At 48.0% G+C, this 21,323-nt stretch overlaps 1 protein-coding gene across 2 annotated transcripts in view; it reads right to left on the bottom strand.

Annotated features, from left to right (window-relative positions):
• Positions 1 to 21,323, bottom strand: part of GALNT2 (polypeptide N-acetylgalactosaminyltransferase 2) — a 762,087-nt gene that overhangs the window by 603,625 nt on the left and 137,139 nt on the right. Inside the window, exon 2 of one of the 2 annotated variants that reach the window (XM_069606911.1) lies at positions 4,064 to 4,183. The exons of the other annotated variant lie outside the window; for it this stretch is intronic. Coding sequence (XP_069463012.1) covers positions 4,064 to 4,183 — 120 coding nt within the window. The remainder of the gene's footprint in view (positions 1 to 4,063; positions 4,184 to 21,323) is intronic. 2 annotated transcript variants of the gene reach the window in all.

Genomic DNA, 21,323 nt, shown 5'->3' with positions numbered 1-21,323 from the left:
TCACCTGGTGGGCTGGGGTCTGGAAGTCCATGCCCGCCGTCAGATGCGCGCGGGTGCCCCACCACCGTATCGCTCGTCGGAAACTCTCGTCGAGCTTGATCCTTTCCTCGAAGCTGCCCGTCGTCTGGATCCAGCGCGCATCCAGGAACTCTTGCAACGGGCGCATCCGGAGCCTGCACATGGGAATGAGGTAGATGCAGGAAGACATCATCCCGAGGAGGGACTTGATGGACCTCACCTTGGCCGCGTCGGCCACCAACATCCGTTGCACCTTGCCCAGGATGGTCCTGGTCCTCTCCTCCGACGGGGAGGCCAGAAGGGACACTGTGTCGAGCCTCGCTCCCAGAAACAGTGCGACTTGCGCGGGCACCAGGTGGGATTTGGCGTAGTTCACGGAGAATCCCAGGTCCGTGAGGAGTTGGACGGTCCTTGCCGTGTGGACCACGGCGAGCTCCCTCGTCTTGGCGCGGATGAGCCAGTCGTCCAGGTAGGGGTAGACGTGAATCCCCTCGCGGCGCAGCTGCGCCGCCACCGGTGCGAGGCACTTGGTGAAAACCCTGGGTGCCGACCGCAGTCCGAAGGGAAGGGCTTTTAACTGGTAATGACGCCCTTGGACCACGAATCTGAGGAATTTTCGGTGCCCCTTTAGGATGGGAATGTGGAAGTAGGCATCCTCCAAATCCAACGACGATAGGAAGTCTCCTTCCTCCAGCTGACCCAGGACGTGCTGGAGGGTGACCATCCGGAACTTCTGCGCCTTGATGAACTTGTTCAGGCGTCGCAGGTCCAGGATGGGGCGCCATCCTCCCGTCTTCTTCTTCACGAGGAAGTAACGCGAGTAGACTCCGGAGCCCCGAAGCCTCTTTGGGACGAGTTCGATGGCGCCCTTTCTGAGCATCGCCTTTACCTCCAGGAGAAGTTGAGGGACGTGAAGTTCTTTCCTGGCCACGGGGGGGACGCGCGGGCACCTTCTTTGAAACTCGAGCGCGTGGCCCCGGGCCAGGGCGTCCAGCACCCAACGGTCGGTGGAGATGGACTCCCACACGCTGACGAAGCCCGCCAGCCGGCCTCCCACCGGGGTGCTTCGGTGGGGGCCCGACCCCACGGCCGGTTCAATCCTGCTTGGACGCGGCCTTGCCGCCTTGGCGACGACGGCGGGGTCCGCCAGACTTGCCTCGTCCTCTGTAGGCCTCTTGCGACGACGAGCGGGCCGCTTGACGGTAGGAAGCGAAACCGCCGCCGGAACCTTTGGAGGCGCCCTTGCCTCCGCCGCTCCGAAAGGGCGTCCGCCGTTGCTGCAGTACTCCAAGGGCCCGGGCCGTCTCAGTATCCGCCTTGATGGCCTGAAGGGAATCGTCCACTGTCTTCCCAAACAGGTTGTTCCCGTCGAAGGGCATGTCCAGGACCCTGGTCTGGACGTCCTGCCGAAAGTCCGTAGCCTTGAGCCATCCGCGACGTCGAAGGCAAACGCCGTTGCCCATCTGGCGGAACCCAGTGTCGGCGATGTCCGTCGCCACGGTGATGGCGTGGTCCGAGGCCACCTCACCTTCCTGCAGGATCTCAAGGGCCTCCGCCCTCTTGTCGTCCGGCAGAAAATCCAGCAGGGGAGCTATCTTGTACCAGAGTTCCCTGTCGTAGCGGGCCACGATAGCCAAGGCGTTGGCCGCTTTAATCGTCGTCGCCGCCGACGAGATGACTCTGCGCCCCATGGCATCCAATTTCTTTCCCTCGCCGTCCGGCGGGGAAGTCGACGTGGAGGCCGCACCCCCCCCCGCTTTCTTCCTGGCTGCCGCGGAGACGACGGAGTCCGGGGTAGGCTGCGCCCGGAGGCATAGGGGGGCCGAGTCCGGGACCCGGTACTTTTTCTCGTACCGGTCTCTTTTCGCTGGCGTCGTGGAAGGGTTCTTGAGGAGGGAAAGGCCCTCATCCCAAATGTCGTCCAACAGAGGCACTGCGAGGACCGTCTTCCTCTTGGTCTCGCGCCGTTGGTAAAGGAAGCCTTCCTTTTTCTTCTCCTCAGGGCAGAGTTGGAAAAGCTCGGATGCCCTGGCGATCATGGAGTGGAACGATCCAATCTCGTCGGGCGGAGAAGCCCTGGTGGGAGGCGACGACGGAAAATCCTCGTCGTATGCCTCGTCGTCCGTACCCGTCGCTGCCGTGTCAGTCCCCGTATCATCCCCTCGGGTGGACGGGGAGGAGGGCTGGACGGGGCGCGACGGTTGAAAAGGAGGCGGTGGATGAATCCTTCTTTTCTTGGTAGGGGGAACACCAGAAGGTCCCGGTTCTGGATCCCCCGACGGGAGAGGTTCCTCCGTCGGTAACGGTAGTCTCGTCCTTATCTCGGAGCATAAGGACTGTATAGCCAACAAAATGGCCGCTGAGTTGTCTTGCGGCGCTGGCAGAGGGGAATCCGACGGGCGAGCAGGGGCCCCGTCGGTATCCTCGACGATGTCGTCGTCGTCACCTGCGTCGGGGCCCATTCCGACGGGCTGGTCTTGTTCCACGCCTAGGCCGTGGCTTAAGACCTCGATCAGTTCCTCTTCTGAGGTTGAGGCCGAATCTACGCCGACGCCCTGCCCCCCCTTCTTCCCCACGGAGGGTTTCACGGGGGTCCTATCGATGGGCACGAAAGAAGACTCCCTCCGAGGAGGCAGGGAGATTCTGGGCCCCGAGGCCGCCACCACTGGTGCAGCCTCCACAGGCTGGGCCAGGGCCGCCGCGACCGTTTCGATAGAGGGCTTGGTCGAATGGATCAAGGCCTTCACCACCTTAGGTGCGCTCACCGCCTTATCCTTGAGGGAGGGGGCACTGCCACGCTCCTCCTCTGCCTTAGAGCTCGACCGGGGTCTCTCCAGGAGCTTCGCCGGGTGCTCGGCCTTCCTCTTACCCGACCCAGAGCGTTGGCTCGTGGTTGATGGTGCCGGGGAGGGTGCGCCCTGCCTGGCGCCCGTAGAGCCCGACCGTTCGGCGCTCCCGGTGCCAGCGGACTCGCGGTGCTTGGCCTTATGTTGGGCCCCCGTCGCCGGGGCGCCCTCAAAGGTCTTAGAAGACCGCTCAGATTTCTTCTTCTTCTCGCCAGACGGGCTCTTACCCTCCAGCCAGCTGGCGTGACGTTGATGGCGGTCCTTCATGGTCCGTTCCGACATGTTGCCGCAAAACGCACAGTCCTTCTCCACGTGCGTCTTGTCCCCATGAAGGCAGTAAAGGCAGAAAGAGTGTTCGTCCTCCTTGAAGACGTTCTGCAGCTGGCATCCAGGGCAGGCCCTGAACAGCTTTCCGGGCGTCGAGCTTCCCTTCTCCTGGGCCATCTCCGAGACCGGGCCTGAGAAGCTTCTGGAGTCCTCCGAAGCGTAGCTCGACGAAATCTTCACCCTTGAGGGGCACAGATGAATCCGACACGGGTCCCCGTTGATCGGATGTAGGATCGGTGGAGCTTGAGGCTCTTTTGACCGAAAGAATCGAAGTTTTTGTGAAAAAGCGCGAAAAAAATAGCACTAACGCTCGAGAGCAATAGCACGAGGATCCCAACACATGAACGTGCGGTAAAAATCTGAAGATGGCTGCCAGAGGCGGTGCTTAGGTAGAGGGCAGTCATTGGCTGTGGTCAGTATGACGCAGAGACCAGTGATTGGTTATTACTACGAAAGACAGATCAGAAACGAAACTGATACTGGTTTTTTCTTTACCGAGGATTCCCAGCCTGACGACGGGGAATATTCATGAGCATGTGAATCCATGCCAGACCCCATGCTGGAGAACACTGGAGCATGAAGTGCCTTCGGGTAACTTCCCATGAATACCTACCATCACCAACAGTCACCAACTCTCCAAAACCAGTGGTTGCTGAGCACAGTGCATCAACTTAAAACTGGGACATTAGCTAGGAGTTTCAAGTAAGAAGCAAATATCAAAAGAGGTTGTGGATGTTCAGTTGAAGGTAGTGGAGGAGAATAGTAATCAGTGAGAACAAGGAGTCACATTGATTTGTGAAAAGGCAGGAGGGAGTGAAATTAGATGAGAAAGGATGCCAAGGGTGTATCCTTGCTAATCAGGAGACCAATACCAGTGTTTTTTTGGAGATCCGAGGGGATAGCGATGAAGAGGCAAAGTCGATGTGAAGGTCACCCAGGGCTGCAGCATCCCGTGGGGCAATCCAGATTTTGCTGACTGGAATGCCCAATCCCTGCAACAAAAAAAAAATTAAAAAAATTGAACAGTTCACCAATTATTTCAGAGACCAACTATGAAGTCAGTAATGGGAGCAGGTGTAGAAGAGGAGGCTGCTGGAATAGATGGGATGTTGCTGAAATTGAAGTATTTGGAGTGGGATATGGGGAGGGAGGAGTAACCCGTATGGCATTTGGGAGGATAGTGAAGGAACAGTTAGAAAGTGGAGCAGGATTGGCAGGAGAAGTTTATTAGGGGGCAATAGGGGCCTTTGCAAGAAGGTGTGATGAGACAATTTGTCCCTTCTCCCCCGAGGGGAGCCACTCCCTTGGAGACTGGGGAAGAGAGCCCACTAAGCAAGACCCTCCATAGGGTTCTAGTAAAGTGGGACCTCATTGGGAATGACCCCCCGCACCCCTTCTTGGGGGACAAGGACTCCTATTCCAGTAAGGAACTCCCAGTCCAGAGTACATTGTCTGCCTACATGGGAACCAGAAAAATTTACTATTTTAAGAGTCCAAAATAGAAGTAACATTTCTTCAATCTCTTTGGCTTTAGGAATCTGAAGGTTCACTGGATCTCGCCTGAACTCCAGTCAGAAGAGCAACATTCATTTAGCTTGTGATGACATACATCAAACAAGGAACTTGCACGGAACAGAGAATCATACACAGAGCCTCTGATGGGAAGACATCCTGGAGGAGCAGAACCACACTAGACAGCGGACCCATCGGTAGCCTGGGAAGTGAGCTGATCTCTAGCAAGATGATGGAAAGCTGGAGTCCTAGATGGCAACAAAGCCGAAGTCAAGGGAGTGAGACGGAGATGTTACAGCAACTGTCTTGCCTGGTGGAGTGACCACATTGTTCTGCGTTCGCTGCATGAGCGGTGCATCAGCTGCCGAGCAGGGCAGAGCATGGAAGCAGACACTGCCAAAGAGGTAACGCTGCTCAGAAGGGTGAACACCTGTATCCAAGGCTGTAAAAGCCTAAAAAAGGTTACAGAAGCCAGGAAAACCTGAACAGACATGAGTCCAGCAGAGACCCCCACTAAAACAGGTCTATTTGAGAACTAAAGAGCTTTGGGGGAGCATAAAAGCAAGACTGGGAACAGAGACGAGGAGAGTTCACATGCCCAAACCAAAGAAACATTTTCCAACACCAAATCAGAAATGGTGCAATTGCATTAAAAATGACCTTTTCTATTCAAAGAATGGGATGTGGCAGAACTGTATAAAGATTTGAGACAAGCCATTCAAAACCTGCATAGGTGTGGGAAGACTGCATTGTGAGACATTGAATAACTTAAAAACCTCGGTAGGAAAGATCCCAGTAATTGGGCAAAGGGAAACCCAAAGATAGAGGCTATTGCTCTGGATTTGTTTAAGTAGTAGTGCTTGATAGTCCTTAGTCCAAACACTATGTACTCTCTCTTTCGGACATTTGACAAGCACCATTAGTTTTAGTTTGTTATGTAGGGAAATTCCGTCATAGCGGTAGGGATAAATAGGCGTTTCTTATTTAAACACCATTGACTATGTCTCATCTTAATCAGACTCCTAGTTCACCACCGAGGGCAGTACCCTAGGCTACCAAACACTGCATGTTAAATACACAGTGCCCTATGCTTCCAATATATGCAATGTATTTCTTAGTGTTTGTTTTAATTTCATTTAAACGGGGTCATAAGCATCTAAAATGTGCAATGCAAAGAACCAAGGGCCTAAGTGACCAAAAATAGTAATATATGCATTTCCGGCTGATCATGCATGAGTAAGGCTCATGTCTACTCTTACCTGCACTTGCCACCATCTTGCCTTTCTATTATCCTATTTAATCTACTATCCCATGTACTGCACTTTCCCCCTCTCCCTTCCCCCTTACACTTTTCCTTTTCCCCCTTCCCATGCACTTGCACGATCTGAATGACACCTGGCCTAGTAAGATCGTGGTCTGTCTTCCCTCTGTTGACCCTCCCTTGCCTCGTGGCGCCTCGAAACACTTATGTATAGGCTCGTTATAAATGTCCTATCATATCAAGTTACTGAATTGCTCGTCAGATACAGGCCAAACCCCTTGCCTTATTATTAGATCTTTGCTGTGCAGGTGAATCTGGTGCACGCATGCACGCCATTATACAGCCTCTACTTTTGCTGAAGATTTCACAATGCCTTTCTGCACTTTTGCTTTCCGTAGACTTTGTATAGATCCAGCCTATTTGGTCTTGCCAGCCTAAAATGAGGATACCGTTTCCCACTCCTCTATTTTCTATTAACCTCATGGTTGCAAGTGCAGGTTTCGATGTGCCTGTGTATGTAGGGGTGGATGAGGTCTGTGGTTCCCAGCGGGACAGCGTTGAGATCAGTTAAGTATGTGGGTGTTGTGGCATGTGTGAGCATGCCCAGTGGGGTGGGAGGGCCAGGTCAGGTGGCTGTGGTAAGGCGGGGCTGTATCCAAGGTGGCCCCACTTAAGGGTGTTACATGATGATAGTTGGAGGAGCATATTGGAATAAGGCCAATAATGGGTGACCCCAGGGCAGAAGCATACTGGTGCCCTAGTAGCATAAGGGTATGTGGGAACCCGTTCAGGCTATAGGTTAAAGCCACGAATAGTACATGCGCTGCTAGGATGCTAAATGCGCCGTGGTGTAGCCGATATGGCGGGTGACCAATGTGCACTGGATATCCCCCAGGTAGACGCCACACAGTGCCTGCAGCGCACCAATTTACAGAGTAGCTGTGCGTGTTTAGATGGTGCTGGAATTAAGCCCCTCTTAACGCTTCGGTAAATCAAAACCTATTCCAGAGTACGAGGACAAGGCAGAATTGCATTAAGAAGGTGAGCAGCAGGTGCCGAGTGCAATGCCAGGCCCTGTGAGCAAGTACGGTTACCCCCCCCCACATTAGCAGGATGACTGTGGAAACACCGAGTTACTGGCCTGTTAAGGCAAGGCCCGTGAGGAAGTGATTTGAAGCACACCGCGAGCTGGGTGTTTCGGTGTGGCGATTGTACATTTGCAATCCGTCAGCTAATAAATGCAGCAAATTGAAAATGTGTGTCCGGCTCCCCCCGTGGTTAGACGGTGTGCTGGTCTAAGTAGTCATATTTAAAACCAAGAAAATTACCTCGGAGCATTCCAAAGGGCAGTTAGTAACGGCTTACCTGACAAGACTCTCTGAAAAATGACGGGAGGCCGCACTGCGTTCAGTGTCGGCCGCCATCTTAGTTGCCATATAAATAGGCCGCCTCCCAGCCAAACGCCATGACGTGGGGGGCGGCGACTAACGTGCACTTAATGGTGACTACAGTTGCACGTTGAATTTCATATACCATTAGTGTCCCTTCATGAGTGGGGACACTATATTGCGGCGGTTTTAGTGTTAGACAGTTGAGCTCCTGCCTTGTGCAAGGTCATAACATGGGATCTTAGGATGCACGACGGGCAGGGGGTGAAACCCCTGTGCGCTTTTTTTGAAAATATATTGGAGCGCCCCCTCTGCTGGGGCACACGGTGTGAAGTTACATGTTCTGCTGTGGGATGAAGCGCACCTGGCAGACAACAAGTCCAGAGGGCTATGCTGAAAAGTAATAACCACGGGGAGGCGGGGGAGAGGTGTGGGGGGGTGGTGGGGGGTTGTTCCTAGTGCAAGGGGGCATCTAGTACCTAAAGGTCCCAGGCCTTAATGAATACACTAGTTTTTGGGTTGACTCCGAGACTAGCAATTTTGGTCAAAATCCGCTCTTACATTTCATTTTCTTGTTAGATTAGTGAAAGGATGAGGGTACTTGGGGCCACCACATGACCTGCTTGGTTTTTTGGTCACTCTGCCTTCATAAAGAAATTATTTCTGTAACAGAAATCTCTCTTTATGAAGGCAGATTGATTACAAAAAGAAACCATTTCTTTTTGAAGTCCGAGGGCTCCACCAACCCAATGACATGGAAGCCACTAGGCTGTAGGACTCCATGTCTTGGATGGGGGAGCGCTTTGAGTAATAGTTTCTTTTTGAAGTCACTCTGCCTTCATAAATACATTTCCATTATGGTGCGTTCCTTAATGGAACGCATTTCTTTATGAAGTCGGAGTGACTTCAAAAAGAAACCATTTCTTTATTAAGTAATAGGGCTCCCCTCAACCCCATGACATGTGCATGTGTGAGTGTATGGTACAAATGTGCACCCTTAAATGTATGGGTGGCTGGGTGTCCGTGTGTATGTTGAATGGTGTGTGTGCTTGTGTTCAAGGGCCATAACACAACCTTTGCAGGGTGAGGGGTGGAGCGCTAACCCTTCAAATATTGGGAGGGGTGGATCTTCACGGGCGGTGGGGGAGGGGCCAACTTATTTTTGTGGGGGCAACTATGCATTATAATCAGACTATTCTAGTGCAGCTTCAATGTTACAATTCGTTAACTCTCTCCTTCAAGTCTGAAAGCACCCACTTATGGACTGTTGTGAGATTAAGCTGTTTCCTGTCCCCTCTCTACCTTTCCAATCACTTCCCCGGCATTTGAATGCAGGTACTAACAGTAAAATGCTTTATGTTAGTAATTGCTGGGCCTTTGTTAACAGCAAAACCCAGGTGCTGTTTAACACGCGTGTCCTGTTCTGTCCAGCAACAGCTCTGTAGGTCAGCCAGGTCGAGTCAACAAACAATTTCTTTACGAAGGCAGATTGACTACAAACAAACTTTCTTTGTTGAAGTCTGAGGGCTCCTCCCACCCCATGACATGGAGGCCTCTAGGTTGGAGTCCTCCATGTCATGGGGGTGGCGGAGCTATATTACTTCGAAAAGAAATAGTTACTTTTTGAAGTCACTCGGCCTTCATAAAGAAATTATTTCCATTATGGTTCGGTCATTAACGGAAATAATTTCTTTATGAAGTCGGAGTCACTTTAAAAAAAAAAAAATTGGTTTCTTTTTGAAGTAATAGTGCTCCCCTCAATTTCAAGACGTGTGTGCAAGTTTATGGTGAAAGGGGGCACACTTATGGGTGGCTGGGTGTGTGTATGTTGAAGAGTGTGCGATTGTGTTCAGGGGTGCAACAAAAGCTAAATTTCAGGGGGGTGCAAACCCTTTAAATGTTGGAAGATGTGCTTACTGCACAGGCAGTGCAGGAAGGGAAAACGTATTTATGTGGAGCATCTAATTTCTTTATGCATTATAGCGAGACTATTCTAGTGCTGTTTCAATGTTACAAGCAGTTAACTCACTCCTTTACCTCTGAAAGCACCAACTTATGACTACTGTAAGAATAAGCGGTCTAAGCGGTCGCCTGCCCCCTCTCTACCCTTCCAATCACTTCTTTGGCATACAAGTACTAAACCCACATCAAGATTTCAATTGCCTAAAGAATTATGCATTTCAATGCAGGTACTAACAGTGAAAAATTTAATTTAGTAATTGTTGGGCCTTTGTTAACAGCGAAACCCAGGTGCCGTTCAACATCTGTGTCCTGTCCACCACCAGTTCTGTAGGTCAGCCAGGTCGAGTCAACATAGACCAAAATGTCAATGGGGTGGTGGGGAGGGTCTGAAGCCCAGTCCGCTCAATGGTGTTGCACCACTACTTGCGTTTAATCCCTTGGTTAAGTATTAGTAATCTTCATTACTCATATCCCTATTCTCCCTCATCCCAGTACTTCAGTATGAGGCACTTTCACTCACACACAAGTACTGGGATGACGTAGAGGGACATGGAGGTAATGCATGGCTTGGTTATCTGTAATCTTCATTACTCCTAATCCCACTCTTCCTTATTCCTTTACTTACCTATGGGGCAAGGCAAAGGGATGCAGAGGTCATTCTGGGCCGCTGTTTTTAAGGATTGGGGCAGATGGGAGTGGGGAGGGGATTATGCGATAAATCAAAATGTTCATCCATGTCCAGGCTAAGCAGGCTTTATGTGGTATTAGTGGCTAGGGAGGCATTTTGGGTCAGCAAGTCTAGTAATTTCTTACTTTGGCTTAACTTTTTTTTAACTGGGCATCTCTGATAAAGCAGTCCCGCTAAGTGTAATTGGCTGGCTAGACTGACATTTGGATGCTGCCAGTCTAGCCGCTCCTTACTGCAGCACTGTATATTTTTCTGGGCATCTGATAAAAAAAAACCATAAGTGTTATTGCTTCGACTGGTATTTTGGTGCAACCAGTCTAGTTATGTCTAAATGTGGCCTGGCATGCTATAATGTATTAGGTTATTACATGTTTAGACTGGTCTACATTGTGCAGCTAGTTGGACATGTTTTCATTGCGGCATGGCACTTTTAATAACAAAGCAGTATTGAGTAAAGAACTAATGTTCCTGTGCACTGTTGGTGACTTGTATGTATTGGATTTTTAGATGCTGTATTATGCATTAAAACCCATGTATATCTTTCTCCTAATGCAGTGTGCGGTGTAACCCTGCAGCAGCACGTTTGTGCGTATTGCACAAGCATGGTAATCTAGGCTGGCGCAGAGTGTAGTGCAATCAGTGATTTGTTCCAGAGTTGGGACGAGGGCCCCCTCAGCATGGCTCGCAAGGGGTCCCCCAAATTATGTTACACGCCACTGGCACTGAAGTGCAAGAGTCCAGCATGCCAATCGCAGCTTGCTTGGAAACCTATATTCAAAGCACCATCCCTTCAACTCTACCATGCACCGCAACATACATCATCCAGACACAAAGCACTATGCATCTCAAAGGCTGGTACAACTGTACATCTCAACACGATATAGCGACTACTAGCAGTATGCCGTTACACGTATATCACATCATACATCTATGAGGCACAAGGGGGGGGGGGGAACTTATGTACCCAAAAGCGCACAGTATTTCTGCCACAGGACCATTTGCCAGATATGTAATTTATACACTGCGTATATGGGGGTCAAGACCTAAAAACAAAAGTGGAATTCATTCAAATAGCAATGGGATGCGACATCAATAGAAGTTATATCAAGGTGAGACATGCACATTTAATTCAATTGGCTTTGCATAACCATACAAGTTTCACAGGTAAATGGACATTTGCCTTTCATAAAATCATCATATAAAAAACATTTTCTTTTAATAGGGTCTGAAAATGTTTTTTTTTTAAAGTGTGCACGTTTTAAGCCACAAGAATTGATGTCAATGTTTACCCTGGAGAGTGCACTCCAGAAATATGACATTTCACTTTTAGTTCATTCGTTTTCCTGGCGACGGTGGTTCGAAATCCCAGGTCGCACTTAACATCATAATTTCAAGATACTAAAGTGTCTTCTTTTACACACGGCCTCTAAAATACCCTGGGGGACGGCGTCCACCCTCTGAAAAAAAGTTTGGGGGAGCCGGGGACTGCGTCCTCCCACGCATTCACTCCACGAGTGTCCTGATTTAGCAAAAACCACAAGGTGAATGACAACGCAACTGGTGGCTTCCGCCGAGCCTACCCATACCACATGCCTAGTACCGCTGAAGCCCATCACGATCCGGGCATTCCAGAAATGAGCAGACAAAGGCAGCACAGAATCGCATCGCTGCTCGCGGCTTTCCCGCTTAGCAGAGTGCCACAGCTCTTACACTGGTTCGAGACGGCTGCGTTTATGCATCCAGACACACGTGACGCAGATACTGGCACTGGTCTCACTTTCTTTACCAGGGACGGTCTTTTGCCAACATATGCCTGCACAAGGTGCTTCGTTGTTAACACGCGGGGATCCATCAGAGGCGAGGGGGGAGCCGTGGACAGCAGCCTGGGACCCTTCCAAATTTTATATTTGTCCCATCTAAAATTAACATTTGATTTGTAGCTCCATAACGCGTCAACAAATTACAGCTCTTCCGGCCGATGGGGACGCAGGGTCTGACAGAAAAGATTATTAATGAGTCCCTCCATTAAACCACCACAAACGTGCTCGGGGAAGCAATGTATCGCTATTGCGTCTTCTATTTTTGCCGTGTGCTGTAAATCCAGCTTTACCCTATAGCAGAGAGAACGGAAGGTACGATGACTGAATACTAAATTAATTGTCGGCACACAATTAACCAAGGTACCAGCTGACCACACAACAGAGCCAGTCTTCCAAAGCACATGGGCATTCAGCATCACGACAGATGGAAATGTCTAGAGCTGGGGGAGCCAGGGATTTCATGGATAGAGCCGAGCATGGGGGGAGGGGGGGGGGGGGTCAGGCCTGGTTCTAGTGTCCCCCACCACGGCCGAGCCCATGAAATCCCTGGCTCCCACAGAAAAAGGAAACCATGTTGACCATTTCTTTCCATTTTGCCCGCGCGGCGCAGGCACAGTGGAATGATTTGCGCTGTGCACTTGGCAGCCCGGATCCGGGGGTACCTGCCCGAAAGAAGGGTCGGGCTGAAGCTCCTGTTGGAGCCCAGGCCTCGCCCACCTCTAGAAAGGTACACTGGCTGCCACCACTTTTGATTTGTCCATAATTATCTACAAGGAGGTGAGCCCACTAAGCAAGATCGTTCCTTGTGGTCTGAGCAAGTGGTACCTAACTGGGAGTGCCTCCACTCTCAGGGACAAGGACTCCCATAAGGAACTCCCTTGCACGAAGACAGTATCTGCTTGTATGGGAATTGAGAAGCCTACTACCATGGTACCGAGCAGTAGACACAATGGATAGAAGTTTCAAAAAGCTTTGACACTTTCGAGTGGGTTGGTAGAATTCCTTACTGGCCGTAACTCTAAAATGGGATTAACCTCGACCATTAAACAAAAACAAATGGCTTAAGCAGCAACTTGCTTCCCCAGGTTCAACCCCACAGGCTCTAGAGTCTCTCTAAAAAAAACTAAGGATGGGTGGATGGGTGGATGGCACAGTGCTGTCAGTCTTACACACTTAAGCTTACTGGTATTACAGTTCAATCTTAGGATGTCAACCTCTGGGCAGTTCAATCACTTCCTTAGGCTTGTTCCACCTTGCTATCAATGCTCAGTTTATATAATCTCAATTTCCCACAGTTCTGCACAGGCTTCCCTCTGTCAGGTTCAAGCCGGTCTCTCCTTTTCGGGGGTTCCCTTGCCCATGTTTTATCTCATATCTTCTCACTGTCAGACTTTAGAGACAGCAAAGAATTTACATAGACCTCTGCATGACCACTTCAACCTCTCAACAATCCTTCAATTCATTATCAATAAAATCTTGTGGCACCAATACTTCTTGATACTTATGATTCTCACTCGCTTTAGTCTGCCCTCTTGGCCTTTTCAAAAGTTTGTGTGCAATACCAATAACTCTTGGCACTTGTAGTTCCTATTCATAGTTCTTAGTCTCTTTCACTTGCCGCCTTGGCCTTTTTCCAAAGTTTTCATTTTACTTTTGCCATCTTGGCATATTTCACAGTTCACAAATGTCACTTCCTCTTATTCAACTTTCTTTCCTTATCGTGGTTTCATTGCAATATCTTTTAAAATTCATAATATTTTACAGAGACTTTCAAATGTGCGACTTCATCTTGCAGGACCACACTGCAACTTTGTATCCTTGTCTTTCAACAATTGTTCCCTTCATTCGCATTTTATCGGCGCACACACAACTTTCAGATTACAGTCACTTTTCCTTTAACATCAACTAGACTTGCTTGCCTCGATAACTAAACCAGCTATGCTAATTGGATTTCTTTCATCTCTTTCCTGCAGTTCAAGACCATTACTTACGCCTCTTCTGCTCCTCCCCAACTCTGCCGTTCACCTGCAGGGTCGCAGGACGTTTTCTGGCAACTTCAAGGTTCTTTCCTCCGCTTTTCTCTTCAAAAACTCAACCTCCCGAAAGCATGGAAATCTTGCTGGCTTTCCCTTGATCCTCTCAACTGTTGATCAGGCCATTGGCCTTCCACCTTCCACAGTCTGGTTTGCATCAGCCTTGGAAGAGCTGTTCCTTTCTCGTACCCAGCCTCGCTCAAAATGTGCCTGTGCGCACCACCTTTTATCTTCACTAGGAGTGTTAAAAAGTGGCAGGTGTACATCGTTATAGCTATGTGCCTCTGTGTGACCTCATTACAGGGGCAGGGTCAATGCAAGTCAGGGGAGGTAATCCTAACCTCATGCCTCATCTTCCTCTGTGCAGTCCTTTTGTCACGACAAAGTCTGGAGGAATTATGATGGCAATCGCACCATAGGAACAAATAATTTGAGGACAGAGAAATTCATCCTATAGGGCAACCATATGACACAATAGTACCATCCACAACATTACTCAACTGGAGCAACAAGCCCATCCAACTCTTTATACACCTACTTAATTGACTAAAGTTTACTTTCTATCAACAATGTAACAAAGAAAGGAGAACATATGATATAATTGAGCAAAACTTTTTATTTGAAATTGCACCTCCTGAAGAACCGCTATACAGAATTAGCGGGAAAACACGTGTTGTGGAGAAGGCAACAATGTTGAATTTGCAATACGGCAGCAGGCAACAATGTTGAATTTGCAATATAAGGTAGAATGAAAAATGGCAAACTCTAGCTACATCATCTTTCAACACAGTGAATCTGAACTTTAAAAAAAAATCTGTTGAAATGAAGACAATTAAAAAGATTTATAATTGTGACATCAATAAAATATACAAGCAACCTTTCAAGACAACTATATTCATGCTTATTTTGAAGTATTCATCAAACTATTAAGGTGAAAGCGCAACTTTGGATTTTCAAAAAATTAGGAATTATGGGAATTGTAGTTTCCCTAAATTAAACAGGGATACAGGTTAAATGGTTTATGGAAGAAGGGAGATGCAATGTCTCACCATTGGGTGCTTCTCCACATCCTGAGGACCACCTACCCCAGGTGATCCTCCCTCGCTTGTCCACCCGCAGGTTGTGATCCGACAGCGATGGCCTTTCCCTGCCCACCCCACCCGAGTATGGGATCCCAATGGACTAGGTTGTGAAACACCCTCTGGTTTTTCACACTAGTAAAACTATTCCCTATAACAAGAAGTGGCATTGAACCCTTCCCATTGGCTTTGGACAATGCTGGAGCGTATTCTGAATACAAGGAACAACACACCCTACCCCTTTCATGAAACAACGTAGCATGTAGGAAAGGGGAGGTAGCGCAGGAAAGGGAGGGTTAGCGCAGGAAAGGGGAAAACAAAAATCCAGCACAGAAGTGAGCCTCTGATGACGCTACGTTCAGGAGGGTTGGAGTCGCACAGTACCGCAGAGCCAGAGGTAGCGCAAGCACAGGAAGCAGAGAACTAAGGACACTGGAGGAGCGGCAATACGTGCAGTGGTCGAGCCGATGCAAAGACCAAGGCACAAAGGCCATCTACTACATAGAGGCGTGACCCTGCTGAGCCTGTGGTGGGCTGGGAGCCCGCTAAAATGCTGACAGAATCTGGTCATGGAATGAAGCCTCAAGTCTGTGCCGAGACGCACCACCCCCCCAGAACCGGTAGCAGCGGATGGTCTGTCCGGGCAGTACATAAATGGAGAAGAGAACCAGAGGTTAACAGAGGGGCCTTGGAGCAACCCTCGCAAGCCCAGGAGAGAAATACATGGGAGAGTTGCCCTGTGGAGATGCCAACCCCAGCAAGCAGACCCAATGCAGATATAGGTAAGCAGGATTGCTCGGGGGAGGGGACGAAGGGTGGAACAAAGAGAAATCAAATCTAAGTGTGGTTACAGGAACCCAAGAAACCTGAAGCGAACAGCATTGGATAAAAAGCAGTACCAGGGTCTGTAGGACCTCAATGATTAAAGTAAAGTGGGAATTAACCAGGAGGGTTCATACAAAGAACCGTACAATTGGACAGAAAAGGGAGACTAGCAGAATCCCTTGAATTAACAAAACTAGAAGTTTAAACCATTATCAAGAATTGATACATTTCATGAGTGATGGGGTGAATTATGCAACTGTGAGAACAGATGAATACATTTTCACCTAGAATCGATAAAGGCACTTGTGATATTTTTCTAATGAACACTCTTTCATGGAAACAAGAACGGCTTTTGGAGATCAAAGTAAGTGACCTTGGCCATCCACCAATAGAAGATGCCTCTGGTTATTTAGGTTTTCAATAGTGTTGGGACTAGATAGAAAGTAGGTTTGACGGAGGACAATTTTTGATTTCTTTGGAGGACAGACGAGCACCTTTTTTTTTAGGTTTTGTAGGTAGGCAATACCCTCGTAGAAATAGGGCTAGTGAGGCCTTTATCATTTAAAAATAAAACACCCTTAAAATGTGCTCTTTTGGTCTGCCTCCTTCTGGTTTATCACACATCTCAGTTTTTACTATTTTAAACTGAACCCTACCAGAGTGCAAGGCAATGTAGGGTATTAGATGCACTTAACAGCCCTTACTTTGCTCAGGCTATTACGTTCATCTTTCCTGATATCCAATCCCAAACATTACCATGCACCACCACCACTACCGCTCAGTTACAAGGTGAACCGTTCCTCCAAACATTCAATGATCGGTACTCTGGTTCATTCTACCCCGACAAACCTCATCCCAAGGTTCCAAGCACAGTCAACGGTTACTTTTAAACTTGTGTGATTTTTTTGGTAAAATTAGAATGTATGCCAGCCTGGGGGTGGGAGAGTGTAATAAGTGTTCGTATTGCTTATCCTCATTTTTCCCCGGGTGTCGGCCCAACACCTGTTAAAGCCCTCCCCCTCCAGTGCTTTAATGGCAGATTGTTAATAGTTGAATAAGATGGGGCATGGCAATGTACAGTTGGAAGTAAGCAGTAAAGTGGAGTGATTGTTAGGCAGCATTCTTTCAGCCCTCGGCTTAGTTGCAGCGATAAAAATAATTGTCGATGCAAACCAACCACAGCTGAAAGAGCTGCCAAACAGGCTGGACATATGTCCTTGGGCATGAATAAATAAAACAACAACAAGTGCTAACGCGTACATGTCTGAGGCACTGTGCAAAACATCAGCTGACAAGGACCAAAACTTGTGCTGCGCTCGGACATTAGAATTAGATCAGCGTGCATATTTACAGCACTTCATCATCCCAAAAGTTGGCATGGCACTGAAGCAGGCACACAAACAATCTACACTGCAGACCATTTCTATTCAGGCAAATGATAGAATACATGTGTTAGCAACTTAGATGTTAATGTTAAAGGTATTTGTACCACGCACCGTCTCCACGGAAGTGGTCCCTAGGCGCTCTGGTGGATCTGAAAAGGGGAGAGTGGAGGAAGGTTAGTAGGATTGAGTGGGAGAAAGGCAAGAGTGGTGATGTGCTGTTGGCAGCCTCAGTTTGGTTTGCACCGTTCACTGAGCTTAGGTGTGCTTTTCAGTTGGGAGCCGTTGTGTGCTGTTGTGCAAGACTGTAGTAGATTTTGTTGTTGCAGTGTTAAGTGTGCGTGGTTTGTGATGCATTAGAGGTATGGTTGTGTTTAGAGTTTGAGATGTGTATGCAGAGGAGAGAGATTGTTCGTGGGTTGGTTAGTGGGATTGCTATTCAGAAGTGACGCATGCTAGTCCTCACAAATCTGTCTAGATGTGACGCAAGCTAATCTTTACAATCCTGTCTTGGTGTGATGCAAGCCGACATTCACAATTCTGTCTAGATGGGACGCGAGTGGGATAGGTCTTCCACGTCGCCTGCTGTGTCCTTAAGGAGCGCTTTGATGTATGCCGATTTGTACGATTGGTGTTGCAAGTGATGGGTTAAGGAGGTTTCTGCAGTATTCCAATGGTGTGCCCTGTGTCAGGATTGATATGTTGATGTCCAGAGGACAGGGGTCCATGGGCGAGCCTGCTTTATTGCCATGTCTTACCAGCTTGCTGAATGGCTCTACTGATATTTGTGGGAATGGTAAAAGATGTTATATAAATGACAAACAATCCCTAAAAGAGTAAGAGCAGGATTATTTCCTACACATGGTGCTGTATTATTACAGCTAGGTTTTGAACAAGCACCCCATGGCCCTGGCACACTACTCACGCACAGATGAATGCATTTTCTTCTTGGATTGCTGGCATGTAATTCTCTTCCACGATTGGTGGGAAAATGCCCATGCAGCTCTTTTCCAACTAGTACGAGGGCTTTACTGTGGCTTCCTACAAATGCCAGACTATCATTTGGCATCTTGCGAGACGGACAGACATGCTTTACCAAAATCTTTCAAATGTGCAGCGGCAGAGAAATGGGCTCCGTATCAATCTTGTATGCGCCTGGTCACTGTGTTGGCAGAAGTGAGCGCAGGTGCCAATGTATTTTCAGTTGAATCGGTCGGACTCTTTAAATGATGGTTGGGACAACAGTAATTAAAGAAGTCCTTAATATTGTTCTATGGATCCCGATTCTTTGGAATATTTTGCAAATTGATGAATCTCACCAGAGGTGGTCAGTTTGAGAAACAATGAGCTCTGGATGGTTGTCTCATTGGGGCTCTCTGTAGTCACTACGGTGCCTTTAGCGCATATCAGAGCCAAATATCGCTGGTTTTCCCTTGTGGAGGTTTGTTCCGGGTGACCATTTGACTCACTGAGCGGATTGGCTCCGTTTCCCCAAGGATGATTGCCTGGAGGAGCATGTCAGCAGCACTGTCTGCTTAAAAGTGAAGACACATTTTTATCTTAAATACACCTCGGGTGGGGCAGATAGGAGGTAGGCAGAGCTTTTTAGGTTAAACAAAAAGACTCATTTGATAAGGATCGTTAGGACAACAATCTTATTACCTCGTAGGATGCAGACTTTCCACTGCAACCGTTTATTTTTGCTATGCCTGCCGTCAGATGCTCAATTGTAGTTAGTGAATTGTTAGCATGGAGCAAGTTATTGCAACTGTTCAGATTACAAAGTGGCCAGGATGAACTGCAGGCGGTCACAAACATGCCCAAGTGCTTTGGGGATGGCAGTTTCACATATCACGAAAACATTTATCCTTGACCATGGTCTCATGCATTTCTTGAATAGCTGCTGCTCCTGGCTGTATTGCCACCCAGGAGCGGCTCTTGCGCGGCAAGACAGAAGTCATTTGGATTGTCTGCACAGGGGTGAAACACGTTCAAGAATCACACAAACTTGCAGCACCCAGTCAACATAACTCTCAATAAAACAAATTTAAAAAAAATAAAAATGGGCTATGCTGTGAAACTAGATGTCAACTGTTCTGCCAGCTTATAAAAACGATAACCATAACAGTAGAGGTGAAAATTAACAAATTCTGCAAAATGCAGCTATTCCTGCATGTTCAATCTGATTATTCATGCTCAGCGGGTGCAAGTGCGCAGCTGGCAAACGAAACAATGAAGTTTTAACAAGTCTGTCCGATTATGTAGACCCGTGGGGGTGGCATCAATCACTCATTCAGAGTGTTTGGAGGAGCCGAAAGAAATGCAGTCCCAGCTACTGTGGAAATGAAAGCACCTGCAAAGAGCCCACGTGTAGCCACAATAGTTCTTCTGGGGAAAATCTGTACTCTGAGCACATTTCGGTCACATTATTAATTGGCGTTAAGAGGAAACAAAAATCTATAAAAAAAAAAAAACACTGGAGATGGGTTAGTTCTTTAGCCCCCAAATATTCTACAAGGGTGCAATTTATTATGTCAACTACAGCGCTAGAAATAGATGGGGAATGCTTGGGATTTTGGAACCCTGAAAGTGAAGCTGTACACATTCCCCAAGGGACTATCCAGAGAATACTTCGATTAACTGTGAAAGCTTCCTGCTGCCTTACAAGGCCTTCCCAGGGAGATGTGGACTTAGTTTGATCCCACATTATCAGACTGACACGTTTTGGAAGGAAGAGTAATTTGGTCATACCAAGGAAGATGAACTAAGAAACAGATTGCATGGGGCTTCTTTGACCTTTAACACTTTTGGCATCAGCTGTGATGTCATTTTGGCTTAACGGCTATCCAAAAAGCTCTAGGAAATTCTTGAAAAGGTTACTTCTAGCAGACGGTCAAAGGAGCTACCACTGAGAAGTGGCAGGCGTGCTAAAAGTCTTGGTGTCAACTCTTCAGTTGACGGTGCACAGAATATGGCATTACTCATAACACCAACGAAACCAAGCAACACAACGTAAGACGTCTGCTGCAGATGAGATTCCAGTTTCACGACCACCGCAGGCACATAGAGAATGATTATTCCGTGCAGAGCTTCAAAACGAGAGTCATCTCAGTTACAGATTTGAAAACAGTTGAAACTGTCAAATCAGAGATGCAGCTCATGCCAGGTTGCTTGCATTATCAGATTTAGGTCAACTCTACTTTGCCAGACTCGTTGCCTTTGAAGCAATGACAATGGGTGAACCCTACCGAATTGTCCATCCTTTTCGACAATTCGCATGGGTCCAGCAATATTTCTTCACTTTAGCACACATGGAAAAAGGTATGTAGCAGTGCCCAGTGTTAGATCACATCATCCATCCCAATTATATCTATGCGCTGTTTGACTCCTTTCATGCAGTCAGTATCCCTGAAGGTACGTTGGAATTAACCCATCAGGTTCTCTTGCCCAGGTGTTCACACGGACTGAAAAATCGCATTAAGTCCAGTTCCACAGCTTTGCAACAGTCCAATCCTGATCTTTGCGTCAAACGCCATCTTACACATATTAAGAGATAGTAAAAATACCTCTTGGAGGAATTGGCATGCTGCTAAACACTGATCAACATGTTAAATCTATGTACGCAGAGGTGCCGATTTAACAAGAAAATCAGGTTTGGGAACTCACAGATGCACCATAGCCAGTGGTAGACATCTGTACTCGTAGATGTTTGTGCGATTTCTGGGAGAGCATTTCCTGCTCTTTGTGGAATGATCTTCAAATGGCATACTAAGAAAAGTTCTTCCTGGTTTTGGTTTGATGTAGTTGCAGTTGTACGGGTGACAACTGCAGCACCAAAGAGTGATCCCACATTAAACTCCATGTGTTCTCACAACTTTCAGGTTTTGCACAGCAGAGCAATTTAGCTTGCCAGCAGCAGGAAAGTCGCTCAGCAGATGGGTTCCATAACCACTAAAGTCACAGCAAGATGCATTGCTGGTGGGCAGAGGGAGGCGAAGACATTGGTATAAAGTCCCTCGATCACTAGCATTCTCGCGATGTGGCATCAAATGCATGGCCCTTCACAGCTTTGAGAGTACCAGTTTGTGAATGTAAGATATTGCCAGAATCTTACATAGGGGTATATGGATCCGTCACTGGATAGGTTTTCCACTGCTGTAAAAAAAAATTAAGCTGTGAGAT

The sequence above is a fragment of the Ambystoma mexicanum genome, chromosome 4p (genome assembly GCF_040938575.1).
Source record: "Ambystoma mexicanum isolate Mex_15411 chromosome 4p, UKY_AmexF1_1, whole genome shotgun sequence".
NCBI classification, from domain to species: Eukaryota; Metazoa; Chordata; class Amphibia; order Caudata; family Ambystomatidae; genus Ambystoma; species Ambystoma mexicanum.
Note: the sequence above shows the minus strand (reverse complement) of the source record. Positions and strands in the feature narration are given on the sequence as shown.